The sequence below is a fragment of the Carcharodon carcharias genome, chromosome 16 (genome assembly GCF_017639515.1).
Source record: "Carcharodon carcharias isolate sCarCar2 chromosome 16, sCarCar2.pri, whole genome shotgun sequence".
Classification (NCBI taxonomy): domain Eukaryota; kingdom Metazoa; phylum Chordata; class Chondrichthyes; order Lamniformes; family Lamnidae; genus Carcharodon; species Carcharodon carcharias.
The window spans coordinates 106,647,102-106,674,362 of record NC_054482.1 but is presented as its reverse complement, the minus strand read 5'-3'; the positions used below and the strand labels follow the sequence as shown (position 1 = coordinate 106,674,362).

The 27,261-nt window shown below is 41.1% G+C and overlaps 1 protein-coding gene across 1 annotated transcript in view; it reads right to left on the bottom strand.

Annotated features, from left to right (window-relative positions):
* Window positions 1-27,261, bottom strand: part of selenof (selenoprotein F) — a 57,382-nt gene that overhangs the window by 8,769 nt on the left and 21,352 nt on the right. Inside the window, exons 3-4 of the mRNA XM_041208693.1 lie at window positions 12,316-12,379; window positions 6,327-6,376 (exon numbers count right to left, since the gene is read on the bottom strand). Of these exons, the coding sequence (XP_041064627.1) occupies window positions 6,327-6,376; window positions 12,316-12,379 (114 nt within the window). The remainder of the gene's footprint in view (window positions 1-6,326; window positions 6,377-12,315; window positions 12,380-27,261) is intronic.

Below are 27,261 nucleotides of genomic sequence, written 5' to 3'. Positions count from 1 at the left end.
TGCAGGTTTGGGGCTGCAGTCGGAAGGAAGGTTGAGTTTGGTCACCTTAACTCAGGCCTACAGTCAACACCAGACAGGCCAGTCGTGTTGGGGATTCTAAGTTTCAGCCAAATCGTAGTAATATTGGTCTGAGGGCTTTGTGAAAGTTTTACGGCGAAAACCTGGTGGTTTTTGCCAGTACCGTGTAACTTGTTTCAGCCATAACTTGGTGACATTGGTCTGAAGGTTTTTTTCTTAGGATTTCAGGACAGGGCATGGTATTTTGCCTGTCTTTTTGTAAGTTTTAACCGAGTCTTTGGTGGTTTTGTGGTGACTGTGTCTAGTACTAGGAATAGGTTGTTTTAAATTTTGGGTTTTGCACTGTGAGGTTGTGGGTGAATCAATAAAACAATTATGAATTATCAGAATTGTGAATTATCACTGGCCATTCGGTTCAAGCCATACACTTGTGAATCTGGTGTCACGAGCATGAGTGTGGGGAGGGTCTCTGAGGGAAAAGGGGAACCCCTACACTGGCTAGAGAAAGCCGTAATGCAAAGCTATTTGTCACTCCATGGAAATTAGATAGTCTTAGCTTTCATAAGTGACACCAGATTGACTACTGTCCCAAGTTTGAATTTTATCAAGTTTTTTTTTGTTGATATTTTACTTTACGCTTAACAAGACAAGAGGGGTTCATGCTGAAGAATGGAATCCTGATTATTTCAGGTATTCAGTGTAAGCATAACGTCAGATATAGATGAGAGTAAACGATCCACTCTACTTCAGCCCCAATCTCTAGAGTACCCCAAAAGCACAATTTTCCAAAACAGTTATCTAGTCGCCTCAGAGAGAAATTGCCAGTTAAGGAAAGTTGTGTTATACGCCCATGCCTACTGCAGATTGGAGAAAGACTACCCAAACAAGACCTTGATAGCCACATAGTAATCTGATTGGATTTAAGCCCAGGTCTGAGAAAAACAAGCCCAGTGGCTAACACACGGCACCCCCCAGTTTCTGCACTCAGTTATAGGAATGACATCTGCCCAAAATGTAGCAAATTAGCCCATTTAGGGCAGCTTACAATGTCCCAACTTCTTTGATATGCTAAAAAATACAAACCCAATACCATGTACAAGGGTTTCTTGCCACCAACGGCTTAATCCTCATGTAACGGGTTGTAGGAAGAGATCTGCCCATCAGGAGGAGGACTCCTCTTCTAGAGTACAAGAGCCCTTACTTCCTACTACCACTGCCTCTTTGCCTTTAGGGTACCTCACAAATGTCTCTCAATCTCATACACTTGCTCAAGGAAATCTTTTAGTTGAATGGTTAGCAATTTTACAATCATAGAAATTTTCCTTTCGTGCAGCCCTTCCATATCTGTGCTGGCTTCATATGGTAACCATTTATCCAATTTCATTCTTGCATTTTTTTCTAATATCCTTGATTTCTTCAAGTAATTATCTAATTATCTCTCATCATCTTTGACTGCAGTAATGCAGTAGTAATTTTAAGCTTATATTCTCTTGTTACTGATTTACTGGTTCTAATCTTCCACTATTTACAATATTTAATTTTTGTATCCTTTTAGATTCTTCTTCAAGCTTCTTTGCTCCCATGAACAGCTCTAACTTTTGAAATCTCCCATGTCTATATTCTTTTAATATCATGCAGTAAACTTATATCATCTCTTTTCTATGGCTCAAATATCCTTCCTATAAAGGAGTGCTTAAATTATATTTTGTTAAAATTAATCATCTAGCTGCTTTAAAATAAAGAATCCCATTTGCCCTTTTCTTAGCTTTTCTTACATGTAAACTTGCTTTCAAGGAGCTTCAATCTCTGTTCCATTTTTGGTCTTTATGGTTTCAGTTCCACTGCAGAGGAAGCAAATAGGGCAGCAGGAGACATTTAGACCAGTAAGGCAAGGGATAGGTATAAATAAAACAAGGACAGGAAACAAACAGAAAGATCAGATAAGGAAAGGAATGCTGTGAAGGATAAGGTTAACCTACATAGAAATGCTTGGAGAATTTTTAGCCAGCTGACAGATCTTAAGTGTGTGACAACAGGAAGCTATTGCATTTAAAGGGATTTGAGAAAAATGCAAAACTTCAGCGTGTTCAGGAAGTAACCAAGATAGGAACTGGGAATGGCAAGCAATGGCATCTCTGGGCAACAATGACGGAATTACAGTGTTAAGTTAGTCCAGATCATGCCTAATTTAAATTATAATATAGTTGTTATTGTCCAGATCATTAAAATGGCCATGGTCCGGAAAAAACCAATATTGTAAATTAGCACTCAAGTTTATAACTTTAAGAGGCCTATTGTCAAAGTACCGAAGGAAGTGGTCAAACAAATCAATGCAACTGTGGCTTGCATTTACATGGAACCTTTAAAGTACAAAAATGTTCAGTCAGCAGACAGGATAATTATATATCAAAGACTGGTAAGTATATGTTAAAAGAAATGTGAGTAAACAAATTATTGAGACAATCTAGAGAAAGCAAGTAAAAAGTTTACAAAGCGCATTATGAAAAGGCTGAGGGAAAACAGTAGAAACAATATCGAGCCTGAAAAATAGAGGGGCAAAGATGGAACTAGAAATAAACCAGGTTAAAAAAGTCAAATGTAACAGTAAGAAACACTTTCAGTATCATAGTAGCAGGAAAGTTTCTAAAAAAAGCCCCTTAAGCCTGCAAATAGATTTGAAACAGAAGATGAACAAAAAAATTATAAACAAAATTAACTTATGGAAACATCCACTACAGAGAGCATTAGTAGCTTGCTATCAATCAGGAAAATGATACAAATAAACACAATGACTTTGATGGGCATACAAGGGCTTAAGTATCCAGATATGAAAAACTTGCAGAACACAAAATCATGATAATTGTGGATTTGGAAGGTCATTCAGTCCATCTTTCATTAATTCTTCTAGAAACTAAAGTCCCCAATCATTCCTTAAAGAGTTCCAAGCTTTCCCTCCACCAGTCTATTTGGAAGTCTATTCCATGTACTAGGAGCAGACGACTCAGGAGCAGAGTAGGCCATTCGGCCCTTTGAGCCTTATTTATGTATGATATAATTAAAGTATTATTCATTTGCCATGCCGTTTATCAATATCAGCCTTATGCCCCACATTACCTCTAATTTTTTCATGGGATGTAGGCATCGCTGGCAAGGCCAGTATTTGTTGCTCAACCCTAAATGCGTTTTCAGGTGATAATGGTGAGCTGCCTTGTTTTTTATATATAATCATTTACGGGTGTGGGCTTTGCTGGCTAGGCCAACATTTATTGCCTATCCCTAATTGCACTTAAGGTAGTGGTGGTCAACTGCCTTCTTCAACTGCTGCAGTCCACATGGTGTAGGTATACCTACAGTGCCAGTAGGGAGGGTGTTCCACGATTTTGACCCAGCAGTGAAGGAATGGCAACATATTTTCAAGTCAGGATGATGAGTGGCTTGGAAGGGAACTTCCAGATGGTGGTGTTCCCCCATGTGTCTGCTGCCCTTGTCTTTCTAGTTGGTAGTGGTCATGGGTTTGGAAGGTGCTGCCTAAGGAGCCTTGGTGAATTACTGCAGTGCATCTTGTAGATGGTACATTAGTGCTGCCACTGTTCGTTGGTGGTAGAGAGTGAATATTTGTGGAAGGGGTGCCAATCAAGCGGGCTGATTTGTCCTGGATGGTATCAAGCTTCTTGAATATTGTTGGAGCTGCACTCATCCAAGCAAGAGGGGAGTATTCCATCACACTGACTTGTGCATGGTGGACAGGCGTTGGGGAGTCAGAAGGTGAGTTACCTGCTGCAGGATTCCTAGCCTCTGACTTGTTCTTGTAACCACAATATTTATATGTGTGGTCCAGTTCAGTTTCTGGTCAATGGTAACCTCCAGGATGTTGATAGTGGGGAATTCAGTAATGGCAATGCCATTGAATGTCAAGGGATGATGGTTAGATTCTCTCTTGTTGTAGATGGTCATTTCTGGCACTTGTGTGGCAAGAATGTTACTTGGCACTTGTCAGCCTAAGCCTTGATATTGTCCAGGTCTTGCTGCATTTGGACATGGACTGCTTCAGTATCTGAGGAGTTGCAAATGATACTGGACAGTGAGCAGCCATCAGTGATTAACCTCACCTCTGATCTTATGATGGAAGGAACATCATTGATGAAGCAGCTGAGGATGGTTGGGCCTCAGACACTGCCCTGAGGAACTCTTGCAGTGATATCCTGGAACTGAGATGATTGGCCTCCAACAACCACAATCATCTTCCTTTGTGCTAGGTATGACTCCAACCATTGTAGAGTATTCCACCGATTCCCACTGACTCCAGGTTTGCTAGGGCTCTTTGATGCCACACTCGGTCAAATGCTGCCTTGATGTTAAGGGCAGTCACCCTCACCTCACCACTGGAGTTCAGCTCTTTGTTCCATTATTGAACCAAGGCTGAAATGAGGTCAGAAGTTGAGTGACCCTAGTGGAACCTAACTGACCGTCAGTGAGCAGGTTGTTACTAAGCAAGTGCCCCTTGACAGCACTGTTGATGACCCCTTCCGTTACTTTAGTGATGATTCAGGGTAGACTGATGGGGCGGTAGTTGGCCGGGTTGGATTTGTCCTGCTTTTTGTGTACATTTTCCACATTGCTGGGTAGATGCCAGTATTGTAGCTGTACTGGAACAGCTTGGCTGGCGTGTGGCAAATTCTGGAGCACAAGTCTTCAGTACTATTGTTGGAATATTGTCAGTGCCCATAGCCTTTGCACTATCCATTGCCTTCAGCCATTTTATATCACGTGGAGTGAATCGAACTGGCTGAAGACTAGTGTCTGTGATGCTGGGGACCTTCAGAGAAGGCCAAAATGGATCATCCACTTGGCACTTCTGGCTGAAGATTGTTGCAAATGCATCAGCCTTATCTTTTGCACTGATATGCTGGGCTCCCCCATCATTGAGGATGGGGGTATTTGTGGAACCTCCTACTCCAGTGAGTTGTTTAATTGTCCACCACCTTTCATGACTGGATGCGGCAGGACTGCAGAGCTTAGATCTGATCCATTAGTTATGGAATCGCTTAGCTCTGTACATCACCTGCTGCTTATGCTGTTTGGTACACAAATAGTCCTGTGTTATAGCTTCACCAGGTTGACACCTCATTTTAGGCATGCCTAGTGCTGCTCCTGGCACACCCTCCTGCACTCTTCATTGAACCAGAGTTGATCCTTTGGCTTGATGGTAATGGTGGAGTTGGGGATATGCTGGGCCATGAAGTTACAGATTATGGTTGAGAATAATTCTGCTGCTGCTGATGGCCCACAGTACCTCATGGATGCTCAGTCTTCAGTTGCTAGACCTGTTTGAAATCTAAGACATTTAGCATGTGGTACTGTCACACAACATGATGGAGGGTATCCTCAATGTGAAGACAGGACTTCACCTCCATAAAGGACTGCGCGGTGGTCACTCCTACTGGTACTGTCAGACAGCATTACCCTGGGTCTCTGGATTACCAGTCCAGTGACAATACAACTATGGTACCACCTCCACGTTAATGGCGAGCCACCTTCTTGAACCACTGCAGTCCATCTGGTGCAGGTACAGCCACAGTGCTATTAGGAAGGAAGGAAGTTCCAGGATTTTGATCCAGCAACAGTGAAGTAATGACGATATAGTTCCAGGTCAGGATAGTGACAGCACTCGATAGTGCATAAGTCAGTATCTCATTGCCCTAATATCACAATTTATTTGGGTCATGTTTCAAAGTTCTTGACCTTCTCAATATTTTGTAGAGAAGCGGAAATTGTAGAGCGTGAAGCTGTCTTTTGTGCATACTCTTATCGGACTTCTTGACATGTAGAAGATTAAATATTTATTTTGTACGGTGTTTATTCATGACTTTCTCCAAAAACTTTAAATTTGGAACTATCACTGAGAAGTGAAAAATTAACAACAGAGGCAAGCAATTCATTGTAAGGAATCAAAACACCGGAATAGTAATGAAACAGTGTTATCAAATTGAAGAAGAGTTCAGAATGACATTCAATTCCCCTCTTTGTTGATCAGGTTTACCCAGACCAATCCCCATTTGCTAATTAGTATTAACCAAGAAGTTCATATAAGTCCTGTGAAAAATAACAGGAGCCACACTCTGGCCTGAGCTTAAACAAAGATGAATGGGCATTCATCTGACTTTGATTAAGGACTGGCAGAAACCAGAATTATTTGAATACTAAATATCTTAACAGAACATTCTGTTGTGGCACCCTATGACAATTATAGTGAGCTTAAAAGAAACACCGTCATATCTACACAATGATCAATTTAAAAAAAAGGTTACCTTGATCTGCAAACCCTTGAACATCTTGGGCTTATCACTTCTGACAAAAGCTGGAAAAGAATTTTTTTAAAAAGAAGTCAGTATAGTGCTCAAAGCTTTGTCTACAAAAGGTTTTTTTCTAAAAATCTGAGTTAGTTTACCATAATCACAAAATCAAACGTTTAATCATTTTATTGAAGTTAGTAACATATTGTTCCATGTAATTTATTGCTTCCCAATAGCACACAAAAGCAGCTGCACAATACAATTCAATCCACATCAAGCATTTTAGGCCATTTTCTTCCTCTACTGCACAAAATTCAGTATAGCATAGCAATATAATTCAAGTATGGCAACCAAATTAATGCATGGATGGTTTAAGTTGCTTGTAGAATGCAAAGTACTGAACTTAACATGGGTACTCACAAATCACATGCATCAAATTTAGAAACATTCGTCATTTTAATCGGTACTCTCATTCAAAGGCATAATACTCCTGGCACTGCACTGTTAAGTAGCATCTCCAGTCATAACAAAAAAGGCATGTTTTGAGGAAGTAACATTCTAAGTGTGGATGGGGTTATTTATGCCAATTTTTTAAATTCATTCATGGGGGTGTGGGCATCACTGGCTAGGCCGGCATTTATTGCCCACCCTTAATCGCTCTCAAGAAAATGGTGGTGAGCTGCCTTCTTGAACCCCTGCAGTCCATGTGGTGTAGGTACACTCACAGTGCTGTTGGGAGAGGGTGGGGAGTTCCAGGATTTCGACCTAGCAACAGTGAAGGAACGGCAATATATTTCCAAGTCAGGACGATGGGTGGCTTGGAGAGGAACTTCCAGTTGGTGGTGTTCCCATATGTCTGCTGCCCTTGTCCTTCTAGATGGTAGTGGTCGTGGGTTTGGAAGATGCTGCCTAAGGTACCTTGGGGAGTTTCTGCAATGCATCTTGCAGATGGTACACACAGTTGCCACTGTTCATCGGTGGTGGAGGGAGTGAATGTTTGTGAAAGAGGTGCCAATCAAGTGGGCTGCTTTGTCCTGCATAGTGTCAAGCTTCTTGAGTATTGTTGGAGCTGCATTCACCCAGGCAAGTGGAGAGTATTCCATCACACTTGTACCTTGTAGATGGTGGACAGGCTTTGGGGAGTCAAGAGGGGAGTTACTTGCTGCAGGATTCCTAGTTTCTGGCCTGCTCTTGCAGCCACAATATTTATATGGCTGCTCCAGTTCAGTTTTTGGTCAATGGTAACCCCCCAGGATAGTGGGGGATTCAGCGATGGTAATGCCAGTGAATGTCAAGGGGCGATGGTTAGATTCTCTCATGTTGGAGATGGCACTTGTGTAGCACGAATGTTACTTGCCACTTGTCAGCCCAAGCTTGAATAGTGTCCAGGTCTTGCTACATTTGGACATGGACTGCTTCAGTACATGAGGAGTCACGAAATGGTACTGATCATCATGCAATCATCAGCGAACAACCCACTTCTGGCCTTATGATGGAAGGTCATTGATGAAGCAGGTGAAGATGGTTGGGTCTATTTAAGTTACGAATACATATTGGCCCATCAATGGCATTTAAACTTAACCAAGAACCAATTGTTGAACCTGTTGCAAGTCCAGCTGTTTATCTTTATAGTTTGGAAGGACTAAGTTACAGGGCTTCTTATGGGAGATGTTCCTTTATTGAAGGTAGGGTAGTGAAAAGGCATGAGGCTAATCTGCCATTACAATGAACTGAGTTATGATCTTCCAGGATGGATCAAATGGCCTTCCTGATCCACAGCTATTTTGTGATATACAATGCAAGATAAAGTGTGGGTGTCTAAAGAAGGATACATTTAATTTGAAGCTCTTGTTTTGCAATGTCAATAATTTCAAGCTAGCATAACTTTATTAAAGGCATGTCTCTCATTACAAATTTATTGAAATTTTCTGAGAATGCCATAAAGATAAAAGGGATTGCTGACAGATGTAGCCTTTAGGCAAGGGATGTTCAAGCATTCTCATAACTTGGTTCATAACCGTTGGCTTCCCAGTCAACGAAAAGTAAACACCACTACTAAGTATTGACAAACTGGTGGACCTAATTTCTTTGGAATCATCCCGCATATAAAAATTGGAAAGTTTCGACAGGACACTGAGAATCAGTATCTGATGCCGCAATATAAATTGGGGAGCTTGGGGAGGGAGAAAGATGTGGGGCAGAGGGACGGAAGAAATATGACAATACTGGTTTTAACAGACCCATTTACTTGTATAATTCATTAAATTAAAAAAGGACTGAAATAGACCATAAATAATCTGCATTTCTGCAGGACATATTTTCAATCTTGAAGCAGAACTTTAGCAAATCGGTAACCTAAGATGATGAAGGTTGCACTAAAATGAGTGGACAATTAAATTCACAATGCAACACAAACAGGCCTATGTATGAAAGCAGGGCACAATAGGCTGTTCAGCCCTTTAAACCTTTTCCATTTATTCAATAAGATCATAGTTGGCCTATATCTTAACTTACTTGCCTTGACTCCATATTCTTTAATACAAAACAAAAATCTGTCAATCCTGATTTGAAATTAATAAGCAAGTTAGTATCTATTGCTTCATGTAGGTGAGAGTTCCAAACACGTGCCATTGCAATTTTTTCAAAAGCACGTAATTGTACTAAATGTTGCAATTTCTTAAACGTTTTATTACTGAGAAATGGAATTTGCCATCCACAAACAAGTTAATAGAATCATTTCCCCATTTCTAATACAAATTTTTCATCAGTATAGATTACCCTACAACCTTCAAGCTGGTCCCTTCCCAAGACTAATGTCTCCACTCTAATAAATGCTATCTTGGAAACCTTAATACTCTGATTTCCATTTTGCTAAAACACAGTCAGATAAGAATCAGAGTGTTCCAAATGGAGATGGGGTTGTGTCAATATTCTGGCAATTTAAGTTAGAGTACATATTGGTTCAGCAGTGAAATTTAAACTCAATTAAAGTCCAAGTGTTAGGCCTGTTGGAAGCCCAGCTGTTTACCCTTACAGTTTGGAAGCAAGACCAAATTACAAGGCTTCTCATCAGGGATATTCCTTTGCTAAAGGTAGGATAAGGAAGAGCACAAGGTTAATCTCTCGTTAAAATTAATTGAGTTACGGATGGATCAAATAGCCTTAAAAATAAGCTTGCACCAAACAATGAGATTAATACTAAAACAGGTATAGCATAACATATACTTTCAAGACACAAAATGACTCAAAATAATTGTAAAGACACACCAAAAGCATAGGACTATTTGCCTGTTCAGTCTCTGTTCAGTGATGATCAAGATAAAATTCTCCAAAGAAAGGCATTTCAGAAATTGGAAGTGGAAAATAAAGTTAACATGCACAATGTCTTCTCACTATAAATTTATTATATGAAGCAAGCTATTTTGTTAAAATGTTACAATCATGGTGCACACAGATTGTTTTAATGAGAATGATGAATCCACCTGACTTCTGCTTGATCGGAAGAGGAGATCACATCAAACTCTACTTGCTAACGTCGGTTGGAAATAATTGCCATGAAATTGAGATCAAACTATGGCAAATGTAGGTCATGGTAGGAGCTAAGGCTGAAGGGTTGCTAACAAACATCGTAACAGACAGCAGGATGAAAAAAATCACAATATGATAGTATCAGTAAAGAGCAGGAGATGGTGGATCATTGATAACGGGTTAAGAGCAAGTATGTCAACCATAGGTAGAAGCACTTTCCAAAGGAGTGGCTCAACACCGTTGTCTATTGCTGAGGAAGAACTGGATCGCATGCTGCAAAGTACTAAAGTTATAATCTTAAATGCTCCACCAATCATTGGGGAATAAGAGAGAGAAACTGACAAAAGGTCTATGTAGTCTGGCAAAAAGACCCGATGGCAATCCTGGTGAGATTTACAAGATTGGACATAGAGTATCCAATGTGTGTACAAGCTGTTCTGTCTAATCTGGCCAAAGGAATAGGACTCACAGGACCTAAAGGATGCAGTCATGGTCAAGATATTAAGTACAAAATGAGATAAGTCAGGCTGAGGCTCAGTATTAGAGCACCTCAGTCTATAACTAGGAAGGTTCAGTCAAATTCTTCTTCATTGCCTGCTCCAGCATATATTGGACAGGACAATCCGCAATCACAATGTGTCATTAAGGTTTGCTGAGGGGTAATTTTTGGTACTTTCCAAATTCATAACTGCAGGCAGCAAAATCAATACCTATATACGAAATTTGTGACTTAACTAAAGTTTCAACATTGTCGGTCGGCTGGGACACTGGAGAATTGTGTGAAAATTGGTTGCCCAGAGAAGGTTTTGTCAGTTCCAAAACAGCTCCATAATGAGATGCGTGGCAGAGCATGCAAAGATGGTATTATGTGCAAATGATTCCCCATTTCAAATGATGTAGAAACAGGACTGGGGTCTGCTCTATTCACAACTCTTATGTAACTGTACTGTAAGAGGGACTTTCAGGTAGGAGTTGGGATACAAATGTGGAAATTGTTTAATCAATTGAGACTTTGTGCATCAACTAAAATCTCCAAACAAGTTCTACAAGACTGCTTATACACTTATGACTGTGCCTTTGCGGCAGATTTGAAGAGGACTTGCAGTGAATGATTGATAACATTTGCAGTTTCGATTGGTATCTAAGGGCCTGCTAATAGTCTGAAGAGGATTTAAATAATGCATCAGCCAGCTCTTGGAATGCCAAGTTAGGCCACTGGTCACGACTGTCAAACCCAAACTCAAATGAATGTGGTGAGTTCGGTTATCTTGCAAGTATACTATCTGATGACGCAAGAATTGATAAGGAAGTGATGGCTTGCAGATAGCATTTGTGGCTTTTGGTTAATTGTCGATGCATGTTTGGAATCAGCACGCTATCAGGATTTCCATTAAACTGAAGGTTTATAAGGCAGTTTTGCTCCTTAATCAATCTCCTGTAAGTGTATAAGCAGTCTTGTAGAACTTGTTTGGAGATTTTAGTTGATGCACAAAGTCTCAATCGATTAAACAATTTCCACATTGTATCCCAACTCCTCCCTGAAAGTCCCTCTTGCAGTACAGTTACGTGAGAGTAACAGGAAATCTGCTGACAGCTTCAGCATTGAGGTTATAATAATCTTTGGCTGGATGTGTTAGGATGGAAGAAGTATGGTATGAGGGATAATTTACCTCAAGACAAAAGGTTACAATAATGCTTCACTACTAAAAAGGGTCTGAATCAATCCAGAAATACAATTTAGAACAAAGTAACTTTGAATTATAATTAAGATAAAAGCAAAATACTGCGGATGCTGGAAATCTGAAACAAAAATAAAAATAGCTGGAAAACCTCAGTAGGTCTGAGAGCATCTGCGGAGAGGAATACGTTTCGAGTGCGTATGATTCTTCAACAGAACTAAGGAAATAGAGAAATGAGGTGAAATATAAGCTGGTAGAGAGGGGTGGGACAGGTAGAGCTGGATAGAGGGCCAGTGATAGGTGGAGGCCAAGAAGAGATTGCCAAAGATGTCATAGACAAAAGGACAAAGGGGTGTTGACAGTGGTGATATTATCTAAGGAATGTGCTAACGGGGACATTAAGGATAGCAAGCGGGACAAGCAAGTGGCAGATGGCTCGAATGGGGTGGGGGGGAAGGGATCGAAATGGGCTGAAAGGTGGAGATACAACAATAGATCGAAATAAATTTAAAAATAGGTGGTAAAAGAAAAATATATTTTTTTTATTATAAATTATTGGAAAAAGGGGGATGGGAAAGGGGTGGGGATGGAGGAAAGAATTCATGATCTGAAGTTGTTGAACTCAATATTAAGTTCAGAAGGCTGTAAAGTGCCTAGTCGGAAGATGAAAGTTTTCTGCTCCAAGTTGAAATTTATACACGTTGTTTCTTTAGTTAGCAAGATCCAGTGATGATTGTTGAGTATACATACTAAAATTAAAATAACTGTAGAAACAAGGTGTGGTTTTATTCACTTACCCTGGACTTGGGGGAACCTTCCCAATTTTCATCCACATACTTCGAGGACAGCTCCAGCATAAAGCTGATGGAAAGACAAAGCAGAAGGCATCAAAACACAAATAGATTGCACAAAAGCCACAGGACTCTGTTAATCACCAAGATAAACATAAAATTGTGTAAATATTTTAATCACTATATATTATTCACATAAAAGTTCATCCTCTAGGAATGAAATTACTATAGTATTACACCAGTAAGCCATAAACAGTACTTTATACCAGAAGTAAGGCTGGCTCCCTTGTCAAATGGTATTGTAGATTCTACCATTGGGATAATGGAGCCAGGCTTAGTAACACAATACAGAGAACTCTTTTGTCTGACACTCTATACTTAGTGTGCCCATGCTCACCACCTAAGCAGTCCAGATGCATAAACTGGAGAGCTGTAAGTGGCCATTGAGCTCCTAAAACTGGATGAAATACTTGCAAGTATGATTGGCTTTCATAGAGACATGCTCTCTCTTTTAAAAAAAAAAGGGTGTTATTTCAATTCAAGCCAAGAAACTTCAACAACTGGTCAAAGACATAATCTGAACTATAGAACCTGACAGCCCAGCACAAATCCTTTCTTTTATTTAGCTTATGGCTAGTTCCTGCTGTCTGCTCTCATGTAAAGAAATGGGAAAACAAAATTTCACAATTTGTGACGGGAAGCAAGTGAGATGGGGGGCGGGGGATACATTTTTAAGCAAAATATATTTTTCTGTTAATTGCTCAGATCTTTAGGATCAGAAATATTCACACTCTGGCCTGTGGGCTTTAACCAGTCCATGAGCCTCGACCATTTTATCCAAGGAGCCCAGGCAACTCATTGAAATTTCTTATCTGCTAGTCTGTCACGTTTGAGTTTTGTGGCTTAGAGGTTTGTAAAGGGCTATCAATAGTAATTGCCTTATTGGGTAAATCTTAAAATCAGATGGCAAGTACCAGGAGCATGAAAAAAATGCAAATTTTTGTGACCACTGAATTTGAAGCTTATACATCCAAATAGCCCACGAAAAGTAGAGTGCACTCTTCCTGTTTAGCAACCCAGACAGCTTTGCAACCATTATGATCTGTAGATTTTCTGTGATGCAATGTCAAAAGTGCAGACGAGTGTGACACATACACCTTTGAAGAGTACATTCTATGACAAAGTAACATGAATATGAAAAACTTGTCATATGTCTGAAAAAGAATACTGTATCACATTGGTACAATGCAATTCTGAGAAACAGCACCCAGAGACACACGATAAAGGATTTATTGTCTAGCATCTAATTATACTGCAATATATTTTACTACATGACCAATGGGCATTGAATAGTAATTTCCTAGCTGCAATTAAAGCAATTAGATAATGCAGGTAATGTGCAACGTCATGCATTCTGCCAATTTGATTTTTGTTCAAGTTGATTCCTTCATATCCCAGTGTCATCTCCCCTGCTCATCAAATGACTGTGCTCAGCTATGGATGTCAACTAAACCACTAAGCAGAAAAAATCCTATTATACCAGGCAAAAGAAAATTGATCTTTGTAAGCTTTTCTATCAGACTTAATACACAAACAAAATGGGAAGAAAGGACCAAAGATTCAAACTTGCACTATAAAATACCAAATTACAGTCAATTCAATTTCAACAATTAAACTATTATTCTCAAATTATTTGTGGTTATCTAACAATTCATGCATTGGCTACAAACAAATAGCTAGTGTTCATCATTTTATTGCCAGGCCAAGCCAATGCTCTGCAAAGGCCAGCGAATCATCAATGTACTAATAGTGAAAAACAAGCACTTGCACTCCTATAGCAAAGTTAATGTAATAAAACATCCCAAGGCACATTACATGAGAGTTACAGAAAAAAATTCAACACAGAGCTATATAAAGAGATAAAAACAGAAAATTCTGGAAAAAATCAGGTCTGGCAGCATCTGTGCAGAAAGAAACAGAGTTAATGTTGAATCCAACGTGACTTCTTCTTTGAAACTGGAGAGGAGCAGAAATGTGATGAGTTTTATGCTGTTGAAAAGGGGAACTGCCGGGCGTAGATGGGGCAAAACAGAAGGTCATGGAAAAGGGTCAGTGCTGTCTGAAAGCAAAAATATAGGAACAAAGATACAGAGTGGCACTGACAGGACCCTCAACTACGTCTGACTCATTTCCCGCACTTCTGCCTTCACCTTGCCCCTCCAATCCAGAACCACGATAGAGTGCCCCTTGTCCTCACTTTCCACCTCACCAGCTGCCATATTCAAAGGATAATCCTCCACCATTTCTGCCAACTCCAGCACGATGCCATCACCATACACATTTCCCCTCTCCTGTCAGCATTCCGAAGGGACCGTTCCCTCCGTCACATCCTGGCCCACTCATCTATCACCCCCAGCAACTCATAACCTTCCCACGGCACCTTCTCATGCAATCGCAGGAGGTGTAATACTTGCTCCTTTACCTCCTCGCTCCTCACCATCCAAGGCCCCAAGCACTCCTTCAAGGTGAAGCAGCGATTTACTTACAATTTCAATTTAGACTACTGCATTCGCTGCTCACAATGCGGTCCCCTCCACAATGGGAGACAAAATTGCAGCCTGGGTGACTGCTTTGCGGAACACTTTCGCTCAGTCCGCAAGCATGACTCTGACATTTCGGTCACTTGCTATTTCAATTCACCATCCAGCTCTCATGTTCACTCTTCTGTCCTCGGCCTGCTACAATTTTCCAGTGAAGCCCAATGCTAGCTGGAGAACAACGCCTCATCTTCTGATAAGGTGCTTTACAGCCTTATGGACTCAACTTGGAGTTCAACAACTTCAGGCCATGAACTCTGTCCTTTGTTTTTGCATTTTTCTCCACCCCCCCCTCCCACCATCTCTATCTTGTTCCTACATTCTTGCTTTAAGGCCACTCTGAATCGTCTGTTTTTATTTCACATTTCCAGTATCCCCAGTATTTTGATTTTATTTTAGCATATAAAGATATACCAGGCCAGAGACAAGTTTTAAAAAGTGCCTTGAAGGAGTGAGAGGGGTAGAGAGGTGAAGTCTTGAAGGAATTCCAGAGTTTTAGGCCTAGCAGCTGAAGGCATGGCCACCAATGGTGGAATAACTAAAAGTGGGAATGCTGAAGAAGCCAGAATTGGCAGAGCACAGAAATCTTGGTGGGGCAGTCTGGGGAATTGGCAGGCTGAAGAAGATTAGACAGAGAAGGGTGAGGCCATGGAGGGATTTGAAAACAAGGAAGAAAATTTTAAAAATCAAGACATTGCTCAAGTCAACGTACATCAGTGAGTATAGGAGAGATGGGTGAGTGGGACTTGACACGAGTTAGGACATGGGCAGAGTTTTGAATGACCTCAAGGTAGAAGGTGGGAGGCTGGTCAAGACCGAGTTGGCATAATCAAGTCTGGAGGTAAGAAAGGGACAGATGAGGGTTTTAGCAGCAGAAAAGCTGAAGCAAGGGAAAGTTGGTGACATTAAAAGCAGAAATAGGCAGTTTTGATGATGGGGTGGATGTGTGGTAAGAAGCTCACCTAGAGGGTAATAATTCTCCTAATAGGGAAATACATGAAAGAAACTCCAATAAAAGAGGAATATGACCGTCAGTTACTTAACTACAAAAGCAATATTACAAAGACTGTAGGTAATCTGCTGCTTTAAGTGTGACACAAAAATAGGAACAGATTTATTAAATGCAGCAATACACTTCTCTGGCTGTAAATGACCATTACTCAGTGCCCGATGGCCTTTTACAGTCAGAAATATATAGCAGCATTTAAAAAAGACATTAAAAATCTGTGGTGCATTTGTCACTTGCCAAAATTCTATACCAACATTAAAGATTAGCAACCAGCTTTGAGCAAATGCAACACGCCTTTCCAACACACAAATATGAATCATTATTCTTCTTCCTCCCAATTAAAGTTCAACTGTGTTAAAATAGAAAAGTTTTGGTTTTATGCTGCGATGACACACAGTATTTCTATGTGTTTCTTATATTTGAAATACAAATGACTAATTTAATCATCTGCATTTCTTACTGTGTATAAGAGGGGCATTTGTGCAGTCTACTGGCTGTTTAGTGTATTCAGAACAATGCATCAGTTGTGAGTTTCTGTTTTAAATGCACTCTGGGGAACAATCACAATGGAACAAGGCAGCCAGCTGCTCAACTTTCACCCCAAATAAATGAAATATATCTCGACTAAGCATGAATCTACAATGAATTCCTGAAGACAGTGCTCCATTTCTTTATAAAAATAGAGCCAATAAACTTTTATATCCATAAAAGACTGTTGCAGTATATAACAAATATAAATTCAATTACAATGCAATGGTCAATAAATGGAAGAGAAAACAAATAAAAACAGGCTTTGAAACTTAAACGCAGCACGGAGAATAAACTTTACAATCACAACTGATTGGTGAAGGAGCTAAGTGGACACTAAAGAAAGCTAAACACTGCAGTTACAAAACATCTTCAGTCTTGACCTTGTAGACTTCACCTATCCTAGTGACTAGCAGCCTCTTTATTGACAAGCAGTCTTTTTTGAAGGCCTCCTATTGTTCAATTTCTGTTTTGCCTCCTAATTTTTGATTCATTGAAGTTAGCACTCCAAGTATTTTTAACACTTGATTGAATCTTGTCCTTTTCCATTCTTTCAAACTATTCTAAATCCGATGATACCGTGATCACTGTTGCCTAAATAGTTCCCCACTGAAACATTCTCCACTGGCCCAACTTCATTTCCCAGAACTTGATACAGCACTGCTTCCTTTCTCATTGGCCTGGAAACACTGTCCAAGAAAGTTCTTCTGTGCACATTTCAGGAATTTCTCCCCCTCTTTGTCCTTTACCATGCTTCCCCACCCCAGCCCCCAAGTCTATTAAAATAAAATTGAAAGACCCCATTATGATTACTCTGTGGTTCCTGCACCTTTTTGTAGCTTGCCTGCAACTTTGCTTCTCTATTTCCTTCTGGCTATTTGGTAGCCTATATTATAAACCCAGTAGAGTAATAACTCATCTACCCCTGACCTTGGCCCCTAAAACTGCACCATCCTGCTCCAATGCTATAATGATTTCCTTGGTAAATACTCAATTTTTTCCCTATTCCATCTTTCCTGAATACCTTGTGTTCAGGGATACAAAGTTTCCAATCCTCTCCTTCTTTGAGGCAGGTCTCTGTTACTGCCACTTTGTCCCATGCGCTTGCAGTTCACCAATTTTATTTACCACGGTATGTGTATTTACATACATGCACTCCGAACCGATCTTTGGCTGCTCTGCATTTGCCTTGTCTGATCATTCCTATTTCTGAGCTATTCTACATTGCATTGCTATTTGCCTCTCAGTTTTTGTGTGCCTTGTTTTTCCTCTCTCATGTTTCATCCTGACACACATTTCCTGACAAATCAGTTTAAACCCTTCCCCACAGCACAAATCATCTTCCCACAAGGGTATTGGTCCCAGCTTTATTGAGGTGTATCCCAAACACCTTGAACAGGTTCCTTCTGTCCCAATACAGGTCTCAATGCCCCAGAAATCTGAAGCCATTCCTCCTGCACCATTCTCTCTGCATCTCATTTACCCTTTTTTCCTAATATTCCAGTACTCATTTGTGCATGACACTGGGAGTAATTCAGAGAGCATCACTTTTTAACTTCCTTCCTAATGCCCGAAATATACTGCACAAACAGGCCATTCAGCAAAACCAGCCCATGCTGGCACTTATACTCCACTCAAGGTATTTATATATTTACTGTTATTCCTTGGTTTAAAGCTCTTAGCATCTCCTTACCTCCTGCTTCCACGACCTCCCCATCACCCCTGTACCAAATACTCATTGCTACTGTCTACAAGCCACTCTGTTTATCAGATAGACTCAGCTCTGATGTATGTAACTTTAACAAACACCTTGTTACAACTAGAATGTCAGTAGCCAGCCATAATTAAGATCTAGCTAGGTTCCCTCTTATCGACTGCGAACTGCCACTGACGTCCAGTTTTAAAGCAAGAAAAACATGTTAAGTTTCAGCCTGATAAAAACACGCTACTTACTATTTATCCACTACTTCGCACTCTCCCCAAATTACTGCTGCATTCAATCAGGTTTCCCCAAATCTTTTGTCCTTAGACACAAACTTAAAGGCTCCATTTAACAGGACCCATGAACACAAAAGGTCTCGGTCTTAAAAATTCTGTTTTCTGCATCCAGTAGGAGGAAGAACAGCCACGAATTATTGAAAATAAATTTGCAATTTCCCTTTCCAGTTAAGTATATTTAAGGGCAGCTAAGGTCTACAACAATGGAGACATTTAGACTCAATTGTTGCAATAGGTAAACTCCCTAGCAGGGCAAGATCATTAGGTAAGCATACTTAGATTACACCATGTCACTCACTGCCTATGAAAAATGCTTTGTATATATTGAAACCTTAAAACAAAGAACTTGTATTGGTCAAACAGCTGATACTGCTACTGGAATGCATTAGCCACCATTACAAACACACCAATTCATTGTGCACTTCTGCAGTCCCCTGCGAGTAGACAGCTCACATTTCCAGACAGTAGTATGAACATTAACCATTTTGTTGTGCTGTCTCATTACAATGCTATCTGCTCTTGGACTACAAATTGGGAGACTGCTGTTGAGCTAAAAAGGGAAAGCAGGAAACAAACTGCTGTGGTATTCAACAGCACTAGCTCAGCCATAGAGCATAACTACCTCAACACTTAAGTCGAGCATATTGATAGCAATTGTTTCAAAAACATGTAATGATAACATGTGATGGGGAATGCTCAAAATACAATAGATATTTTCAGCAACTGCAAATATCTGGGCAATTTCTTCTGTAATTTCATGGATAGTTAGGCTTACTCCCAGCTCATCCCTCTTTGTTTCACTGATTGGAAAAACGGTACATTTGGCAGACTTCAGTTCAAAAAAAAATTTGTTCTGGCACATCCAGATTTGATGAGGCATAATATCTGATAAAAGTCCATTGATGAGGGCTTAAGTATTAACTTGTATTGTTTTGCTTACCAATACTGAACTATACTCCTAGTCAGATTTCAACTAAAGGTGGACAGTTGTGTATTTTCTCAAATGATTTATTGAATAATTCTATGAAGCCAAGATATTAATACATTATATTTATTACTGTTGACTGCTGAATTGGAAAATAGCCCAATGCTGAATCTTCATTAATGAGGCATACTCATTATTCTTGGGAAGCAGTTTGAGATGTGAGGAATGATAAGTAGCAGCATAAATCTAAGTACCTCTCCCATGTAACAGTACAACATTGTGCAAATACATGGTTCACTTAGTGATTTCATGAGAACTGAATGAAGGAGCTATTTTTCACTATTTCAAAATCAACCTACTTAAAATCAGAGGCTAAATAAAATGTTCCTGAATTAGTCAGCTAAGTTCCACCAGTATATTAAGAATTAGGATCTTGAAAAGGCCATGGTCAGTTTTCTTTGGTACTATATTCAGTTTTAGTTAAGACCACAAACAACTTAATGCCTTCCAGGAGAATATATTTGACCGGACTTAAAAAATATAGTTGCGTCGTTTGGTAGGACAGAACTTGAGTATTGCTGAAAAAAGACATGTCAAAGCTTTTTGTCTTGCACTCGTCAGGACACCTCGCAAGAATATCAATATAAGGGGAAAACAGCAATTTATACTATATGTGAGGCGCGTACAGATTGGTTGGCAATTGGACTCTGAGGATAATGGCTACCCTGATCAGATCATTTCGTGCTATATATCACACAAACTAATGAACGGGCCTAAGGCTGTCACTTTCAGACATGAAAGTGCCCAGTCTGCCTCAGATTACCCCGGAAAGGCAAGGTATCTCAAAAGTTTGAGCCTGTTTCACGCTGCTACTATGATGTAGCAACGAGTGGTCACAAACAGGATGCTTCTGTCAAGCCAAAAAGGTGTTCTGCCTATCACAAAAATGAGTAATGTGGTATATGAATTTCAGTGCTAGTGTGATGCTAGGTATGTAGCGCTGTGTCACAAACACTGACAGACCGTATCAAACAGCATATCCCAGCCGCTGTTGGCAATGGACAAGGTATAGACCACACCCAATCAGCCCACACTTGTGAAACTCAAAACACGGTGTCCAACATTAGATGTGATTCTGCGGCTGGACAACATTTACTAAATAATCCTCAGCGTGCTAAGAATTACGCTGACAACCAATTTAAGATTGCCAGTTGGACTTGCAGTGTGCACATTTGCATGTACTGGAAGCTACATATATTAATGCACAGGGCCCTGTTCTTTGCAGACATAAAGAACATGTACATACATTGCCCCTATTTCAGCTAAACAAAATAAGTGACAGCCATTTGCTGACTTATGCCTCAGGACAATGCCTTGACCAATCAGGGTCAAGCTGCCCAGTTTAAATGTGAAATAATGCTTGGCAGTTAACTGTCAGTCACCATCACTGGTGCATTCTCCATGGCAACGTCTCTACCAGAGTCCACTTGCCAACTTATCAGCACTCTCTTCGCATACAGTATAAATCGTTATTTTCCCCTTATATTGGTATTCTTGCAAAGTACCCTGATGAGTCTCTTGTTTCAGCAATACTCATAGTTGTCCGTTGATAGCTTACATGTATCGATTTACAACCTTCCTGTTTGGTTGAATTTTTACATATTAACAAAGCAGGGATGTCAATGTCTTATCAATGACATGGTTAAGCTTTGTTAATGTCAATTACATTGTTAAGGTTAAGAGAAACAGGTAATGGGTATTAATTGCCTTTGAGCACATATAAATAGGAGATAACTGGGATACTGGGGCAGAGATTTTCCAGCCCCGTCGTGAGCGAGGCAGTGCCCCAGCCAGAAGTCCATTGGCTTGTGGCAGGACTGGAAGATCATAGCAGTGGGCGGGTGCGGAAAATCCCGTCATGAGTTGCGCGGGAGGAAAGCTGAGAGGCTGAACAAGTCAATAAACTCTCTTGAGAAAAGCTCTGTATCTTGGTTTCAGCTTCACCAACTGGTTTCGATCCTGTTAACAGGGGAGATGGTGGTGCAGTGGCAATGTCACAGGACTAGTAATCCAGGAGGCCCAGGCTAATGTTCTGGGGGCATGGTTTCAAAGCCCACTACAGCAGCTGGTGGAATTTGAATCCAATTAATAAATCTGGAATATAAAGCTAATCTCAGTAATGGCGACCATGAAACTAACATCAGTATTGTAAAAGCCCAAGTGATTCACTAATTGTACAGGCTACCACTGCACACCCTTCACTTCCTTGTCAACTGCCCCAACATGCTCTGTCATTTAGTCCTGTCTGAAGGTGGCAAGGGCTCCCAGTGGAAGGCTCTCCACATGGAAGAACTCTGCTTTACCATTGGGATTTTGGTGTGTAGGATGTTGCATGCAGCAGTCCCGTGCAACAAAAGACTAAGGTGGTTCATGGACAGCCAGGCCACTTGTCTTTTTGGTGGCCCTAAGGAATGAGTGACCCATGTTTATATAGATTATGCAAGCCCCTTTTTGACTATTTGAGGAGGTTGCACTTCAGCCCCACCCTCCTGATCTTGGCTACCTGGTGCAGGAGGGACGGGGGAAGAAAGGCAGATCGGAGCACCACCTTGTGGGTCTACTCTTGAGCCTGGCCAATGTGGCTATTATTAGGTTCGGGCAGTGGGCCGTGGAGGGGTTCATCAGACCCGACTATCTGCCCATATTCCATGGCTACATTCGCTCCTTGATGTCCCTGCAGAAGCAGCACGCGTTGTCTGCTGGTATGGTTGAGATCTTCTGTTACTGGTGGGTGCCACAGGGGCTGGAGTGCAGAATCAGCTCTGCGAACGTTATTTTAATCTGATACATTTCCTTTAAAGTTTTGTCTTTTTGTTACTGTGCCCCTTTAAGGGGATGCTAATTTGTTCATCAGTTTATTTGTTAGTCAGTTTATCTTACTGATACTCAGGGGATTGATAAATAGGGGATTGCTGGGACATTGGGTTGCGTGGGAGGAGAGCAGTGTGACTGAACAAGTCAATAAACACTCTCAATAAAAGAAAAGCTCTGTGTCTTGGTTTCGGCTTCACCGACCAGCTTGGATCCTGTGAACGGGGTGATGGTGGTGCAGTGGTAATGTCGCTGGACTTGTAATCCAGAAATCCCACCACAGCAGCTGACAGAATTTAAATTTTATTAATAAAGCTTGAATATAAAGCTAGTCTCAGTAGTGGTGACCATAACAACTATCTCTAATGCCCTTTACCTGCTCTGAAGTCACATAGCAATGTAGGTAACTCTTAACTGCCCTCTGAAATGGCCTAAGCAAACCACCTAGTTTAAGTGCAATTAGGGATGGGCAACAAGTGCTGGCCTTGCCAACAACACCAACATCCCATGAAAGAATAAAAAACAAAAAAAGAACTGGTCACATCACTGAGTGTTAGAGGAAGGAAGAACGAAATTGAGACAAAAGCATAAAAGCAAAAAAACTGCGGATGCTGGAAATCCAAAACAAAAACAGACTAATTTATAGCCAAAAATAAAAACAAAAAACTGCGGATGCTGGAAATCCAAAACAAAAACAGACTAATTTATAGCCAAAAATAAAAACAAAAAACTGCGGATGCTGGAAATCCAAAACGAAAACAGAAATACCTTGAAAAACTCAGCAGGTCTGGCAGCATTGGTGGAGAAGAACAAAGTTGACGTTTCAAGTCCTCATGACCCTTCAACAGAACTAAGTAAAAATAGGAGGGGTGAAATATAAGCTGGTTTGGTTGAGGGGGAGGGGAGAGAAGTGGGTGGGGGGGTGGTTGTCAGGACAAGCAGTGATAGGAACAGGTAATCAAAAGATGTCACAGACAAAAGAACAAAGAGGTGTTGAAGGTGGTGATATTATCTAAAAGAATGTGCTAATTAAGAATGGATGGCAGGACACACAAGGTACAGATAGCTCTAGTGCAGGTGGGGTGAAATAAGACTAAAAGGCTATAAAAGGTATAGATTTAAAAATAATGGAAATAGGTGGGAAAAGAAAAATCTATATAAATTATTGGAAAAAACAAAAGGGAGGGGGAAGAAACGGAAAGGGGGTGGGGATGGAGGAGGGAATTCAAGATCTAAAGTTGTTGAATATTCAGTCCGGAAGGCTGTAAAGTGCCTAGTCCCAATATGAGGTGTTGTTCCTCCAGTTTGCATTGAGCTTCACTGGAACAATGCAGCAAACCAAGGACAGACATGTGGGCAAGAGAGCAGGGTGGAGTGTTAAAATGGCAAGCCACAGGGAGGTCTGGGTCATTCTTGCTTCCAACCTCCACCCCGCCATCATTTTCACATGGTCCATCTCTGACACTTCCATTCCCTTCCTTGACCTCTCTGTCTCAATTTCTGGTGATAGACTGTTCACCAATATCCATTACAAGCCTACCAACTTCCACAGCTACCTCGACTACAGCTCCTCACACCCCGCTTCCTGTAAGGACTCCATCCCATTCTCTCAGTTCCTTTGCCTCCGTCGCATCTGTTCTGATGACGCTACCTTCAAAAACAGTTCCTCTGACATGTCCTCCTTCTTCCTTAACTGAGGTTTTCCACCCACGGTCGTTGACAGGGTCCTCAACCGTGTCTGGCCCATCTCCTGTGCATCCGCCCTCACGCCTTCTCCTCCCTCCCAGAAACATGATAGGGTCCCCCTTGTCCTCACTTATCACCCCACCAGCCTCCGCATTCAAAGGATCATCCTCCGCCATTTCAGCCAACTCTAGCATGATACCACCACCAAACACATCTTCCCTTCACCCCACCCGGCGGCATTCCGTAGGGACGGTTCCCTCTGTGACACCCGGGTCCACTCCTCCATCACCCCCTACTCCTCAACCCCCACCTACGGAACCTCCCCATGTATACGCAAAATATGCAATACCTGCCCCTTCACTTCCTCTCTCCTCACCGTCCAAGGGCCCAAACACTCCTTTCAAGTGAAGCAGCATTTCACTTGCATTTCCCCCAACTTAGTCTACTGCATTCGTTGCTCCCAATGTGGTCTCCTCTACATTGGAGAGACCAAACGCAGACTGGGCAACTGCTTTGCAGAACACCTTCAGTTTGTCCGCAAGAATGACCCAGACCTCCCTGTCGCTTGCCATTTTAACACTCCACCCTACTCTCTTGCCCACATGTTTGTCCTTGGCTTGCTGCATTGTTCCAGTGAACCTCAATGCAAACTGGAGGAACAGCACCTCATCTTGGGACTAGGCACTTGACAGCCTTCCAGACTGAATACTGAGTTCAACTACTTTAGATCGTGAACTCCCTCCTCCATCCCCACCCCCTTTCCGTTTCTTCCCCCTCCCTTTTGTTTTTTCCAATAATTTATTTGATTTTCCTTTTCCCACCTATTTCCATTATTTTTAAATCTATACCTTTTATGCCCTTTTAGTCTTATTTCACCCCACCTCCACTAGAGCTATCTGTACCTTGCGTGTCCTGCCATCCATTCTTAATTAGCACATTCTTTTAGATAATATCACCACCTTCAACATCTCTTTGTTCTTTTGTCTGTGACATCTTTTGATTATCTGCTCTTATCACTGCTTGCTTGTCCCTACGACCACCCCCCCACCTTAAACCAGCTTATATTTCACCCCTCTCCTATTTTTACTTAGTTCTGTTGAAGGGTCATGAGGACTCGAAATGTCAACTTTGTTCTTCTCCACCAATGCTGCCAGACCTGCTGAGTTTTTCAAGGTATTTCTGTTTTTGTTTTTAATTTATAGCCAAGTTTTGCAATATGTTTCTACTTGCAAAATGTATAAGATGATTAATGAAATAAGAAAAAATGTGAAGGGTTTGAAAGAGGGAAAACACAGGAGCGATGAACTGATGGGAAAAAAAACTAACTACTGTACTTGAATTTTATTTGCATAGGGTTAAAATTACAGTAATATCTACACTAATTAATTTCTGCATGTGACTTGTTATCTGAAAATGCAAAACATAATCAGATCGGGGCAACTGGGATTTCCCTCGACTTTGAAGGTAAAACACATGTAAACATAAATACCAATTAAGTAGTAGTTAAAGGGAAAAATTGTCATCCTCAAATTAGCCACCAACAACTCAGCATGAAAATATGGTACCAGCAATGTTTACCGACAGAATTAAAAAGACTACTGGAACCCATTGATACATTACCTGCAGTTACATGTACAATGATTTGCAATGGATGTGGGAAAGTACAGCTGGTGAGAATATCTGCCATTATTATTGCTGGTTGATTGCTTCTGCAATCAACATTTCCAACCTTGTTTGTACAATATGGATCCCCAAATACAAAGAATATTTTCAATGTGACGTGTCTTTCAATCACAAAACATTTGTGCATAGAAATTGTTGCATAGAAAGTGAAATGGAAGGATAGCACTTCATTACTTTGTATACTTGTCCCCGCTAGCATTTCGCTAAGCAGTCACAGCACCATTGCACACAAAGCCAAAATGAGGTTTAGGGAGGGAAATTCAGAGCTCTGGATTTTGGCAGGTGAAGGCACAGCCATCAATGGTGGAGGGATTAAAACTGAGGATGCTCAAAAGTTGGGAAAGTGCAAATATTGGAGGGCTGTGGGGCTAGATGAGATTACAGAGAAAAAGAGAGGACTCAGGCCATGAAGGGATTTGAAAACAAAGATGAGAATTTTAAAATCAATATGTTGCTAAACTGGGAGCCTCTGTAGGTCAGCGAGTACAAAAAAAGCTAATGGGTGAATGGGACTTACTGACAGCAGAGTTTCGAATGACCAGTTTACAAAAGGGTAGAATGTGGAAGGAGCACATTGGAATAGTCAAGTGTAAAGTTAACAAAGCCAAGGATGAGGGTTTCAGCAACAGATTAGTTGAGAGAGGGGTGGAGTCAGGAGATATTACAGAGGCAATCCTGGTCATGGTGTGGATACATGGTTGGAAGAGCAACTCAGGGCCAAATATAACCCCCAAGTTTGCAAAGAGTCTGGTTCAGTCGCAGTCAGGGAGAAGGATGGAATCTGTGACCATACAGCAGAGTTTGTGACGGGTCCTGAGGCAATGGCTTTCACCCTCCCAATGTTTAGTTGGAGGAAATCTCTGCACATCCAGTAGTGGATGTCAGACAAGCAGCCTGACAATTTAGACAAGTGGAGGGGGTCAAGGGATGTGATGGTGACATAGAGCTGGGCGTTGCCAGCATACATATGGAAACTAACGCTATGTTTTTGGATATAACACTGAGGGGCAGCATGTAAATGAGAAATAGGAGAGGATTCCAGGGGGAATCGTATGGGAGCAGGAAAAGAAGCCATTGCAGGTGCTTCTCTGGATATGATTGGATATTTAAGAAATAAACAGGGTGTGTGTAGTTCTACTGAAATAGATAATGGTGGAGGTGTTGGGACAGAATGGCGTGGTCAACAATGTCAAAAGCTGCTGACAGGTCGAGAAGGATGAGGAGGGCTTGTTTATCCCATGTGATTTGTGGCTAAGATGACATTTGTGACTTTGATAAGAGCAGTTCTGGTACTGTGGCAGGGGGTGGAAACCTGATTGGAAGGATTCAAACATGGCGCTCCAGTAAAGAAGGGCATGGATTTGGGGGGGGTGGGGGGTGGGTGGGGGTGAAGCAACACGTTCAAGGACCACAGAGGAATGTAGGACAAGGACAGAGTGGTCATTGGCTGTTTTTTTTTTTAAGAAGGGCAACATGGAAGAGCAAAGGACAGGACTGATCCTGAATTGATAGACTCAACAATATCAGCTAACATGAGAGCTAGGGAGGGAAGTTGGGTGGTCAGCAATTTAGTGGTAAAATGGTGGATGAGCATGAACTGGATCTCATGGACAAGATGACCTCAAAAAGCGTAGAGGGGGTGACAGAAGAGAAGC